This window comes from Rhineura floridana, chromosome 21, assembly GCF_030035675.1.
Source record: "Rhineura floridana isolate rRhiFlo1 chromosome 21, rRhiFlo1.hap2, whole genome shotgun sequence".
NCBI lineage: Eukaryota > Metazoa > Chordata > Lepidosauria > Squamata > Rhineuridae > Rhineura > Rhineura floridana.
In genome coordinates this window covers 4,139,954-4,152,709 of record NC_084500.1, presented here as the reverse complement: position 1 = coordinate 4,152,709, position 12,756 = coordinate 4,139,954, and the positions used below count along the sequence as shown (strand labels likewise).

Below are 12,756 nucleotides of genomic sequence, written 5' to 3'. Positions count from 1 at the left end.
ATCAAGGCTCCCTGCCACTCCCAACATCTGCCACCTGAACCAGCTGCCTCACTCGATTATAGAGTAAGCCCTGCACGCACGCATGCACGCACACATACACACAGGTGTCTCACACCCTCCCCTGCCTGCATTTGGGAAACAGCAGAGAATAGGAAATTAAATAGTTTTTTGGGAGCGGGGGGAAGAATAGTGGAGGATCTCAAGTTCCCAAAGTCAACTGCCACGTCAAGCCAAGAGTCAACCGAGAATTCTCCCAGTCAAAGGCACAGGGCCACATTTGAGAGACGACACACAAGAGGAACAGGAGGAAAAAAACAATACCTTGTTAAATTATTTGTACAGTTCTAACCACTGAACAAGCTTCTCTCCATAATTTATACCTGAATGGCGTGTCTAGACATGACATCATTTTGAGGCATGCTGGGCGTTCTGCGGTCCGTTTACAATAACCAGGATGCATAATTGCCTTCGCTCAGGTCAGCAAAAAGGGCGATTAGTGGGCTGGGAAGCCGAGGGCGGGGCGGAGAGCAAGAATATCAAAAACGATTCTCCCTCAGCAGCTGTTCTAGGGGATGGTTTTTATAGCCTGCTGCTTTCTGCCAAGGAGACGGACCCTGAACAATGCTCAAATCCACACTGAACCCACATCCCTTGCAGAAAAAGAATGGGGGAGTGACAAATACCATAATCTCCAATTTGCAAATGGTTTCATTGTGTATGGTTCGTATTAAAGCCATGAAGGAGAGCTGACTAAGGATCTACTTGCTTGGGTGCGGACTGGAGAATGGGATCCATGATTCATTTTGTAAAACCAGATATTGTGGCAATAGGGTAGGTTGAGCAAAGGACCCTCCCTATTAAAAATGACAGACCTGGGTGTTTTGGTCCTCAACTCCCAGTAAACCATCCATAATGGAATGGCTTCCTGTAACTTGAGCCCATTATTCCATGTCCTGCACTCTGGGATGATCGAGAAGAGATCCTGCCCTCCTCTGTGGGACAACCTTTCAAGGACTTGAAGATATTTCAGACTTTTAAAATGGGAGCCATCAGAGTTGATATCCTTCAGGGCTTAGCTCCTGCCCCAGAAAATCTGCAGAAGTTAAATCTCAGGGGTGAACTCCAAGTTACATTAACTATACGTTCAGGGCAGAGCTTGGAAAAGTTACTTTTTTTAACTACAACTCCCATCAGCCCAATCTGGTGGCCATGCTGGCTGGGGCTGATTGGAGTTGTAGTTCAAAAAAGTAACTTTTCCAAGCTCTGGTTCAGGGGGATGTGAGTGGTTCATGTGTATAACTACTGGCCATTAGGCACATTCACCAAGCCTCATGGAGAATGTCTGCATGATCCATCCATGAAGAAAGAATTGTGCACATTTTCCAGTCAGTACACGTAATCTCCAACAGACCTTGGGAAATGTCCATATATCAACTGAATTTTGTACATTCCCTGGCCAATATCCATGATCTCCAACAAGCCTTGGGGAATGTGCACAGCTCAACTTTGTGTACATTCTCCAGTCATTATGCATCTTCTCCAACAGGCTTGGGGGAAGGTGCATATCTCAACTGCATTGTACAGTCTGTGGTCAGTATGCATAGTCTCCGAGAAACATGACTTTCTGAGATAGTCAACCTGTGCCTGGACTATACCACTTCACACTGAGGGAGGGGGAAAGTGCAGATGGTCCCAGGTTCGGTCCTCAGCATCTCCAGATCGGGTCAGGAGAGACTACCTGCCTGAGGCCCGCAGCCAGTCCATGTACTGAGCCGACTCATTATAAGACAGCATTCTAGGTTCCTATGTATGTTGGAATGGTCCTGGCTAGCAGAACATTCCTCCACACACAAAAACAAATTTATTTTTTAATAAATAATGCTAGGTTTACTTCCTACTAGCTCACAAAGGTCACATCCACACCATACATGTGAAGCGCAGGGCTTCCCCCAAAGAATCCTGGGAAGGGCGCTGGGAAATGTAGCTCTGTGAGGGATAAACTACAGTTCCCAGGATTCTTTGCAGAGCAGAAGCTGTGTGCTTTAAATTATGATGAGGATGTGACAGTAAATTTATCCTGGAGTGGAAGATACCTTGATGAAGCTAGGAAGTGGTGGCATTTCTTAAAGATTTCACCCCATAAATGTTTTTCTTTTAAAAAACTTTCGTTCACTCCTCCAGCCCCTCCCGACTTTGCTAGCCTCTTTGTATTCCCAAGTGGAGAGCAACTGTATTTTTTTGGCTAAAACACAGCATGCAAGAAACCAGATCTTGCTCCGACGTAAAGGGTAAACTCCTGGATCATTTTTGGAAGTCATACAAAGGCAGCCCAGCTCTTGGGGAGCTGGCTTACCAAATGCATTCAGGGCCTCTTCTAGAAACAAATCTGGTGTTGTTCAACAGAGCCTTCCCAAGTGGGTTGCTCGTTGTAGGTCTGGGGAGGGGGGCAGAATGGCAAGGCTTGTTCGCAGATGTAAATAGTTTGAAGAATTTTTTTTAAAAGCAGATTTGATGGAAGACTTATCTAAGGACCAATAAAAGGGAACATTAAAAGAACACACAGTTACAGTGAAGTTGGACACGCATTTTGAAGAGAATTAAAAGTGGTGTTTCAGATGCACTGATACCTCTGATCAAATGGGCTCTGCCGGTTTCTGAAACACCACAAAACCCTGCAACCCTGTTTGACCTTGTCCATTTCAAACAAACTAAATCCATGCTGAATGAATGCACAGTGGTGAAACAGGATCATGCCCAATCAGAGTGAAAGGAGTTCCTATTTGTTCCTACTTCAAAGAGCCAAGTTGTGGAGAGGGAGAATTCTGTAACTGCAGAAGAAGAGACAGTGAATCCCGATGATAGCATCCCATCTACAACATTGAGCAGTTTGGTAGCAGCAGGAGATAAATGTGTAGACACTGTATTCTGTAATTCAAGCAATATCTCTGGCAGTGAGAAAGGACCGTCAAATGGTGACGCAGAAAGCAGAAAGACGCAGAAAGCAGTATTCAAGCCTGGCCAGATCATTCTATAATCTTAGAAGGGGGTGGCTGTGACTATCATGAAGGGACCCTATACTTCTGAATTTGCCACTACAGCGAGAGAAGCAGAACTCTGCATACGCCCAGGGGTACTTTAGTCTCCTGCATGCATGCTTGACAGTAGAAGCAAAGCTTATCTTTGGTTCAAATTTATTTGGACCTGAAATGAGAAGAGGAGGGTTACAGCTAGGGATGGGCAAATCTGTTGATTTTGGTATATCTCCATGTCTCATTTTTCCAATCTTCAGTTTTCCACATTAGTTTCCGAATCTGTTTGGGGTTTTTTTAAGTCCTCAAGAAAATATCATTTTCGGAGAATTTCCCCTAATAGACACATTTTGTATGCAATTCAACCTAATATTTTCATGAAACAATTTCTCCGATATAATGCATGTTTTCACTAATATATGCATTTTTGTGCAAACTTTACCCTAGTGCATGTATTCCTGTCCATATTACTTGGCTGCGGAACTGCACTGCAAAATTCAGCACAGTGCAAAATTTGACGGACGGCTCCCTTTCAGTTTGTGCATTGTTTTGAAAAGCGCAAATTCGGTACATTCACCTATAAATGTGAAAGGAATCAAATTTCTCCCCGTCTCTTGTTAGAACTGCCTGGATATGATGGAGCATCAAATCAATTAGCCTTGTCAACAGCAAATTTCACTCATTTCTCTAGGTTCTGGGGTTTAAACCTCTTTGAGCACTGTGCCTCTTTAATACTTTAGCTCACTAATCCCAGAGGTTAATTAGGGAAGGTGAGGAGCAGGGATTAGCAGTGGTTATCAACTGGTGAGAAAAACACACTGCACATGCTCCGAGGACAGTCCTTGTTTTGAGGGCATCCTCTATTTGCGTGCTGTCTGGTCGAAGTCAAGTTTAAAGACAACCCTAAGAAGGGAAAAGAGGAAGGGCCTTATGGTTGCCCATCAACAGCATTCTGGATGCCCACCGTCATTGATGGATTGTATTGCTATTTAAATTATAGTCACCCTTGTTTCCCTAGATTTGCATCTATAAATAAACATAAGTAGATTAGTAGATTTGAAAACTGTACAAATCTGGGGCCTCAACAACTCAGGCTGATTGTTGTTTTAATTCTTTATTATCTATAGCATTGTATTGTTTTTATTGTGATATAAACCTGCCATGGCATATCTGGTGAAGGACTGGTCATAAATATGCAAAACAGAACAAATACATATAAAATCAAAGTGGCTGCTTTTACTCCTGAGGAAACATCTCTCTGGTTGCAAACAAAGGAGTGTTTGTAAGCCACTCTCCGAGTGTTTTTGGCTAAAGGGCAACAGAGAAATGCCTTAAATAAGCGAAGGGGGAACAAGACAAAACTAATGTAAATCTTGATGGGATTCCCCCGCCTCCTTCCCCCCCCAAAAGAACACACTCAATTAAACAAAGACAAATAAAGAAGGCAGGAAAGTGAGAGTGAGCACAGTCAGCAAGGGGTTAATTGATTCTGGACTGGAATCAGCTGCCCTCCCCCTTGCAAAGCAACTGAAGATCATAGGGCTTGCACACTTTGACTCGTATCTCCGTTTTGTTTTTTACAGGCATTCTAAAAAAAAAAGAAGAGTGAAACATCGGAGAGAAGAACTACTATTAAGTAGCTAGGAGCCCGTTCTCAGCTTCCTTGAAGAAGAAAAAACTACAGTTCCCAGAATTCTTTGGGAGAAGCCACTACGGCAGTTGAAACTGTTTGTGTAACCAAGGAAAGAGACAAATCCTTAACTGCAGAGAGCCGGAGAGAGAAAATGAACCAGGCACAAAGCCTCCTGATAGATGGCCTCACCAGGACCAAACACGTCACCAATGCCGCTCTCATCAAAACAGCCGATGGAGCCATCCTGGCAACAACCCCTGGCTTTAATATCCAAAGCCAGGTGCCAGTTTTCATCCAAGCTTTCTTGAAAAATTTACTCCAAGTTCGGAAAGATGGGCTTTACTTCAAGGACCGCTATTACAAATGCGTCCGGGCGGATGACAATTCCATCTACCTTAAAGGGAAAGACAATGGGGTGATCTTGGCAAAAACCGAGGCCTTCATTCTGGTCGGCACATACTCCCAAGGCATGTACCCCAGCGTGTGCGTGGAAGCGGTGGAGAAGCTGGCAGACTACTTCAGAGAAAAGGGGAACTGAAGGTGGCAAGGAAGGACAGAGAGATGGAGATGTTTCCCTCAAAGACCCTGCGTGGCAGAGCCGAGCGAGAAACAGAGTGCCGTCCGCAAAAAGAGGAAAGCTGCTTCTCGGCCCACTCAAGCACCACGTGACATTCTGGATCCTTTCCACCAGCATCATCCTTGTGGGGTTAGGGGGGAACAAATTAAAACACATGCAAACTCAAAATATTTTTGGTCTCTCATTGAAATAAGTTGCAGTTCAGGTACTCCTTGGCCCAAAGTATTGATTAGCGATGGAAAGATCTGTCCATTTCAGTTCTCGCAGCTTCTCATTTCCCCGATCTTAAATTTGGTTCTCCACATTTCTGCAGCAACTTGCAATTTTTTGGGGAGGGGGGAACTGCCATTTTTTTAAAAGTTTTCTTTTGTTAAAAAATCCACATGAAAATTTCACCAGCATTTTAGTGCGAGTTTCACCTTCTAAACACATTTTTGTACGCCGTTTTAACTAATGTAGATATTTTTGCAAGCGATTTCTCCTACTATTAATGCATTTTGTACGTTAGTTTCACTAATATATTCATTTTTATTGCACACTTTACCCTAATATATGCATTTTTGCAAACACCGCATCGCAAAATTTGGGTAAGTGCAAATTTCGAGGATGGTTGCGTTTCAATGTTTATGTTGTTTCAGAAAGGGTGGATATGATAAATTTAGCTTTAAATGTGAACCGAATCAAATTACTCGCCAACCCCACGTCTTTATTCAACAAGACAGGCTGCCTGCAGTTCCCTGCTTCTAAAACAGGGTTGGAGAAGCTAAGCGCCAGGGGGCCAAATGTCGCCCTCTAGGTCTCCCTTTTTGGCCTTAGGAACCTCCCGAAGACCACAGCTCTGGGCCTTCCTCAAGTGCTGTACAGCTGCCTTCTGCTTGCCCAGACAGAGAATGGAAAGATGTGGGTGGAGGCAGAAACCTCTGAATTTTGTGTGACTGAAATGTGCCCCACTGGATGTAAGAGACACATCTATCACTTCACCAGCGTTTACCTCTGACCCCACCCACGCTTGCCTGGCCATCAATTTCAGTTCAAAAATAGTCATAAGAATTCATCGGCGTATTAGTGCAAATTTATCCTAATGTACCTGCTTTTCTGTGCAATTTTGCCTAATCAACACATTGCTGCAAAGCAATCTCCCCTAATACAATGCATTTTATGTTATGTTTACTAACCTGTGGGCTTTTATTCACATTCCCCCCTAACATATGCATTATTTATCTATTTATTATTTGATTTATATCCCGCCCTTCCTCCCCGCAGGAGCCCAGGGCAGCAAACAAAAGCACTAAAAACTTTCAAACATCATAAAAACAAACTTTAAAACACATTGAAACAAAAAACATATTTAAAAACGTTTCTTAAAAAAGCTTTCAAAACATCTTCTACGATTAAAAACATTTTTAAAAAGGTTGAAGAACATATTAAAAAGCAATTCCAACACAGGTTTTTGTACATATCGTTTGGTCAGGGAACTGCAGAGACGTGCAAATTTCAAAGGCTGGCTGTGCTTTGGGTCGCAAATTAAGTCGGTTCTCATTTATTTATTTATGATTATGTTTATATCCCACCTTTCCTCCAAGGTGGCATACATGGTTCTCTTCCCTCTCCATTCTATCATCACACAACAACCCTGTGAGGTAGAGGTTAGGCTGAGAGACTGTTACTGGCCCAAGGTTGCTCAACGAGCTTCATGGCTGAGTCAAGATTTGAACCCTGGTCTCCCAGGTACTAATCCGACACTCTAACCACTGCACTACTGGATCAAATTTCTCCCCACCCCTATGGAAGAAAAAAGGCTGGGATGTTGATGCAATGCTGTCAATTGCCATAGCAATGAAGACACAACGACCAAGGTGTTGTCGCAGGAAGAGGAAGCCTGGGGTTTTTTTTGAAGGGGGTGTTTGTATTGTTAACTATACTGCATCTCTATATCACAAGAGTTTTCTGCACAGCTCGTAGAGCAAAAGCAAAAAAAATCAGTTTTTTTAAAAAAATAAAATATATTAACAAGAGGCACGTTTGGATTTCTGAGCAAGTGCCATGGGTGCCACCCTCTTTGGTGAAGTCACTTTCCACCCCCAACAGTAAAAGAAAGAGAGAGAGGAGCACACACACTTTGCTTTTCCAAGCGAAAAGAGCATCTGATTCACATTTCACTGAGGGAACGATTGGCTTAGTGCTGTGCTCAGACCTGCAGGGCAGGCTAAACACAGCCCTCCAGGCTTCTTTATCTGGCCCTTGGGACTCAACTCAACCACACCCCTTCTCCGTAGGCCACCCCCCCACTGACCTTGTTTCACAGTCTTCTTGAACATTTTTGCCTCCTTGAACAGTGACAATGGCCACAGCTTGTCCATCCAGAGGATGGAGAGGGGCGTGTTGAAACTAGCCAACCAAACAAAGGGTAATATTTTTGCTCCTGTCCCCCTCTTTCAGCTCTCAGAAGGTTGTCCACCTGCATAGATTCAACAGAGCAAGGCTGGCCCAAGACGTTTTACTGCCCGAGGCAAAGATGATGCCGAGATTCTGGTTGCTTTGCCCCGAGACGGCAAAGGGATTTTCAATTAGAAGCTTTGTCTAAGGCTTGAAAAAGGGCCGTTGAGACTCAAAACATGTTGGGCTTCAATAAACAGTTCCTATTTGACACCAAAAAAACCTCTTCACTTTGTTTCAACTGACCTTGGCATTCTTTAGGAAGTAGTTTCCTCTTTTGTCCCCCCCCCCATTTTTGGTGCCTCCCTTCTGTGTTTGCTGAACTGCAACTTGCATCATCCCTGGCCAATGGCCATGCTTGCTGGGACTCAGGAGAGTTGTAGCTCAGCAATGTCTTGGAAGGCCAAAGGTTCCCCACAGCTCTAAACTCCAACAGATGGGAATGGTCCACAGGAGAGGGGGTGGCTTAGGAGGAACAGCCAAGGGGCAGCCACGGCTGCTCTCCAAAGGCAGGAACCTCATTACGCCTAATGGTAGGGCCGGCTCCTGGCTTGGGAGGGAAAGGTCAAGGCAGAGGACCCTGAGGGCTGAGAAAGAAGGGAGACCACAGGTTATGGGTCCAGGCACTTCAAATCCAATCAGCCCCAGCCAGTGGATACGGGTGATGGGAGCTGAAGTCCAACAACATCTGGATGGCACCAGAGCCACGTTCACCCCATACAATTATTCCACTGTGATTCTACAGTCACGGCTTCCCCCAGAGAACACCTGCGAAGGGTGCCCAGAGTGGTGAGGGGACCCCTGTTCCCCCACACAGCTACAGTTCCCAGAGTTCTTTGTGAAGAGGAACTGATTGTTGAAATACCCTTTCCAGGGTTCTTTAGGGGGAAGCCATGACAGTTTCAAGTGGAATCACAGTGGAATAAATGTATGGGGTGAATGTGGCCTTAGTGACAAGGCATTACAGTGGAACACTGCACACTAAAAAAAGACAAAGTGTGATGGGGCTGGCCTTGTTGCAAGGTCTTCAGCCTTCCAGATGTTGGTGGAGAACAACTCCCATAATCTCTAACCATTTGGGCCATGCTGGCTGGGTCGGATGGCAGTTGCCTCACCCAGGGTCCAAATGAGGCCCTCCAATCCTCTCCATCTGGCCCTAGGGACTCTGCTTAAGCCACACCCACTCCTCAAGGCCACACCCCTCACTGGCCTGCTCTGCACCTTCCTCAAGCATTTGTGGCTGGCTAAAACGTATCCTTGAACTGTCATGATGCCTCTTCCTTCCTGGATGGTGAAGACTATGCCTAGGTGGACATGGAGAAACTTCTGACATGGGTGGAATATAGCCTGGTGTACAAAGGTAAACATCACACCCATTCTTCCACCCCCTTTGGCCTCTGGCCCCACTCACCCCTAACATGCGGTCCCTGCAGTTTGCCCATGAAGGGGCGCAGCCTTTGGGCTGAAAACGCTTCCCCGTCCATGTCTTAAGCAAACAGAAATGACCTTCCCTCCACATCTCTCCTCCCTTTCTGGTTGAATCTGGCCATGAGGTTAAGACGCCATTTGCACTGCAGCCTGAATCAGCGAAGGAAACTAAGCTGTGGACCTTGATCTCTTGGATGCAACCCCCCCCCCTGAAAGCTCCCCTTTCCAAGTGAGTGAATGAAGAGAGAACGCTAATCAGATTCCTGTGCGATAAGAAAGCTATGTTACACTGGGAATATTTAGCAGGCAAGGAATTAAAAACACCACCGAATCTTGATTAAAATAGGGACGTGGGCAGAAATCCATACCAGAAGATTCCAAAATAAATAATGTGAAGAATTGCTTGTTCACTGGGGGGGGGGGAGTTCAAGGGCAATGAAGGAAATACGCACATAAAGCAATAGTGGTCAAGATGGGTGCTGTGTATGGGTGAGGGAGCTTGATTCACAGATTGTCATGGGCCCGGCAGAACAGGGGTGGAGCAGCGAGATGGTGGCGGAGGAGGAGGACTTTGAATGGACTGACGCTTCCCATGTCGAGCCGTTGGGCGCACCGAGCTATGAGAACTCTCTCGCTCTGGGCAGTGACAGTTCCGCCCCTGAAGCTCCGGTTACCCACAAGGAGGCCCCACCCAGTCAGGGTGTTGCCATCCCACCTGAAGTGCCTCCTCTACCCACACCTGCTCTGCCGCCTCCCCAGTGCGTTGCGCCTCCCTCTGATGAGGAAGGTTCTGCTGAGGCAGAACAGCCACCCTCACCTCGCTCACAGAGGCACCAGCGCCAGCAAGAACACACGCCAACAGCTTCCCTGAGGCGGAGGTCTCAGATGCGCGTGCGCTCCCAGCACTGACCCTCAGTTCATGTAAGTAGGGTGCTCGCCCAACCTTACTTAAGCCGGGTGAGGGGGTGAGACTAGTTGCTGCGACAACTTCTTAATGCAATATAGTCATGTCGAGACAAGCCTAGTGATGATGCTGAACTCTGTGTGACCTGTAAGCTGATTCACGAAGCGCTCTGAACTGAAATCTCTCAATAAACCTATTAAAGAAAAGCACAGCTCTTTGTTCGTGACTGACTTGAGGGTGTTTGGGCAGGACACAGATGATGCAGGCTGCATTCAGACATGGGGTTCATTGTGTTAGTTTTAGTGATTGTCATGGTAGTGGCTTCTGTCCTGATTTCTAACGTTCCTTTCACACTGCAATACCTGGTGTCTTTATAGCGGCTGGTGGTCCGTGCCAGTGGGGCAGTGGAATCCGCTCCGGGTTTTAGTCTTAGCTTGAAAGTTCAGACTAAAACCTGGAGCGGATTCCACTGCCCCACTGGCATGGAGCCACCAGCCACCTGTGTGTTGCCTGTGTGGTGTGGTGTGACACAACAGTGAACACCATTGGTCATGTTGCTACTCCTCCACCCTTTCCGCAACTGTGCACTTCTGCTCCCCCATGAAAATGGCGGGGGGAAATGGCGGTATACCGTCACAAATTTTGTTATTTTACTCCTGTGTTTTTCTGGATCTATGGGGTTGCAAAGTGATTTTTTTGTGGAAGCAATTAACACAAAAAATGAGTGCTAAACTTCCACTGATTTTTTTTGCTAGACTTCTAGAAGTGGCTTTTATGTCGTGTGAAAGATTAAAAAATGGGGAAATTATCCAGTAAGGAAACATCACAAAAACCAAATAAACTGGTCTTTGAATGCAGCCCAAAACTGTGTGAACTTGGGGGGGAAATGAAGCCACTATTATGTTACTGGAAAGTCCATCGCTCAGTGGGTAGAGACTCTGGGTTGCATGCAGAAGGTCCCAGGTTCAGTCTCCAGCATCTGGAGGTTAGGGCTGAAATCCTGAATAGCCATTGCCAGTCAAGGACAATACAGAGTTAGATGGACCAGAAGTGTGACTTGGTCTAAGGAAGCTTCCCGTGTGTTTTTATGTTCTGATCAATCGTCACACAACCATAAGGACTAGAGCCACACTTTTTTTGATACAAAAAAAAAGTGCAGGGTGCAAGTCACAGGAAGATTGTTTCTAAACTGCCAAGGAATCACAGCATTCAAACTGCCCCTCCCACAGTAGTCGGGCTGAACGAGTCATTTTAACGTAAGAACCTGCTGGATCTGGCCAGTGGCCCATCTAGTCCAGCATCCTGTTCTCACAGTGGCCAACCAGTTGCCCATGGAAAACCTGCAAACAGGACCTGAGCACCAGAACGCTCTCCTCTCCTGTGGTTTCCAGCAACTGGTATTTGGAAGCATACAGCCTCTGCACATGGGGGCAGAGCATAGCCATCCTGGCTAGTAGCCACTGATAGCCTGATCATGAACTTGTCTATTCCTCTTTTAAAGCCATCTAAGTTGGTGGCTGTCGCTGCCTCCTGTGGGAGCCAATCCCATCGTTTCCCTATTCGCTGTGTGAAGTCCTTTCTTTCGTCTGCCCTGAATCCTCCCACATAAAGAGGGGAGAAGGGAGAGTTGACTCCGAGGAGCAAAAAGTAAAGGAAAGTAATCGTTTGATGGCTGCCATCAAATTGGTGCCAAAGGGCGCGGGGGACATTTTTGCCTCTCAAGAGAGCGGTCCTTGGGCTTTGAACCTGGAAGCGTAGGGCAGGAGGGAAACAGACTAACTTGAGGTGTCAGCATTATCTTGGACCAAAATCAATCAAATTGATGCATGATTGCAATAACTAGCCTACATCACCTCTGTGCTGCCCCCGTCCACATGGTCTTTGTATCAGGATTCAGCAGGCTGGGTGGCTCATTTCCTGTTGAAACTTAAAATTCCCCCTTGTTCCAAAAACAGAAGGGGGAGAGGGACAAAATAAGGCTTATTATCCAGCTGAATTGTTTGAATAAAGTCTCTCCAAAGCTGATGCAACAAGTCTGCATTGCTTTACCAGCTTGGGAATTAACTTAACACTCACTGCAAATGTTGGTGTCCCTCGCACGTTCCATCACAAGGCGTTGACCTGGAACTTCCTTGCACCACAAAAGATGTAATTTTTAAATTGCTTTTTAAAAATGTGTTTTTAAAATTTGCATATTTGTTTTTAATGTTTTAAATTGTTGTAAACCGCCCAGAGAGCTTCGGCTATGGGGCGGTATATAAATGCAATAAATAATAAATAAATAAATGTAAGGCCAAAACCATAAGGCACTAGAGGTCTTAAAACAGGGACTCAAGTAGCCAGACTCAAACAGGGAGAAATTGGATTCAGTTTGCATTTGAAGGCGAACTTACCACTTTCCAAAATATGCAAACCAAAACACAGCCATCCTTCAAAATTCACAACACAATGCATTTTTGTATGTTATTTTTACTAATACCTTCATGTTTTATACAGTAGGGTCCCGCTTTACGGTGTTCCGTTTTCTGGCGTTCCGCTGATGCGGTGGCTTTCAATTCGGGGAAATCCCCCGTTTTAAAGCCAATTTTGCACCTTTGCGGCATTTTCGCGCGACGTGACCCATTATAGTCAATGGGTTCCGCTTTACGGTGATTTCTGCTTTACGGCGGGGGCCTGGTCCCTAACCCGCCATATAAGCAGGGCCCTACTGTACACACTTTCCCCTAATATATGCATTTTTTTTAAAACC

The 12,756-nt window shown here is 45.6% G+C and overlaps 2 protein-coding genes across 5 annotated transcripts in view; one reads left to right on the top strand and one right to left on the bottom strand.

Moving 5' to 3' along the window:
* COL26A1 (collagen type XXVI alpha 1 chain) overlaps positions 1–12,756 on the bottom strand; it is a 132,969-nt gene that overhangs the window by 79,794 nt on the left and 40,419 nt on the right. The window lies entirely within an intron of this gene.
* Positions 4,553–5,392, top strand: PFN4 (profilin family member 4). Its single transcript, XM_061605038.1, has one exon. It carries the CDS (start codon positions 4,814–4,816, stop codon positions 5,198–5,200), a length of 387 nt encoding a protein of 128 aa, XP_061461022.1. The 5' UTR covers positions 4,553–4,813; the 3' UTR covers positions 5,201–5,392.

Excerpts from the sequence above, each read along its gene's own strand:
- PFN4 (XM_061605038.1), top strand. The coding sequence starts at position 4,814 with ATGAACCAGGCACAAAGCCTCCTGATAGATGGCCTCACCAGGACCAAA.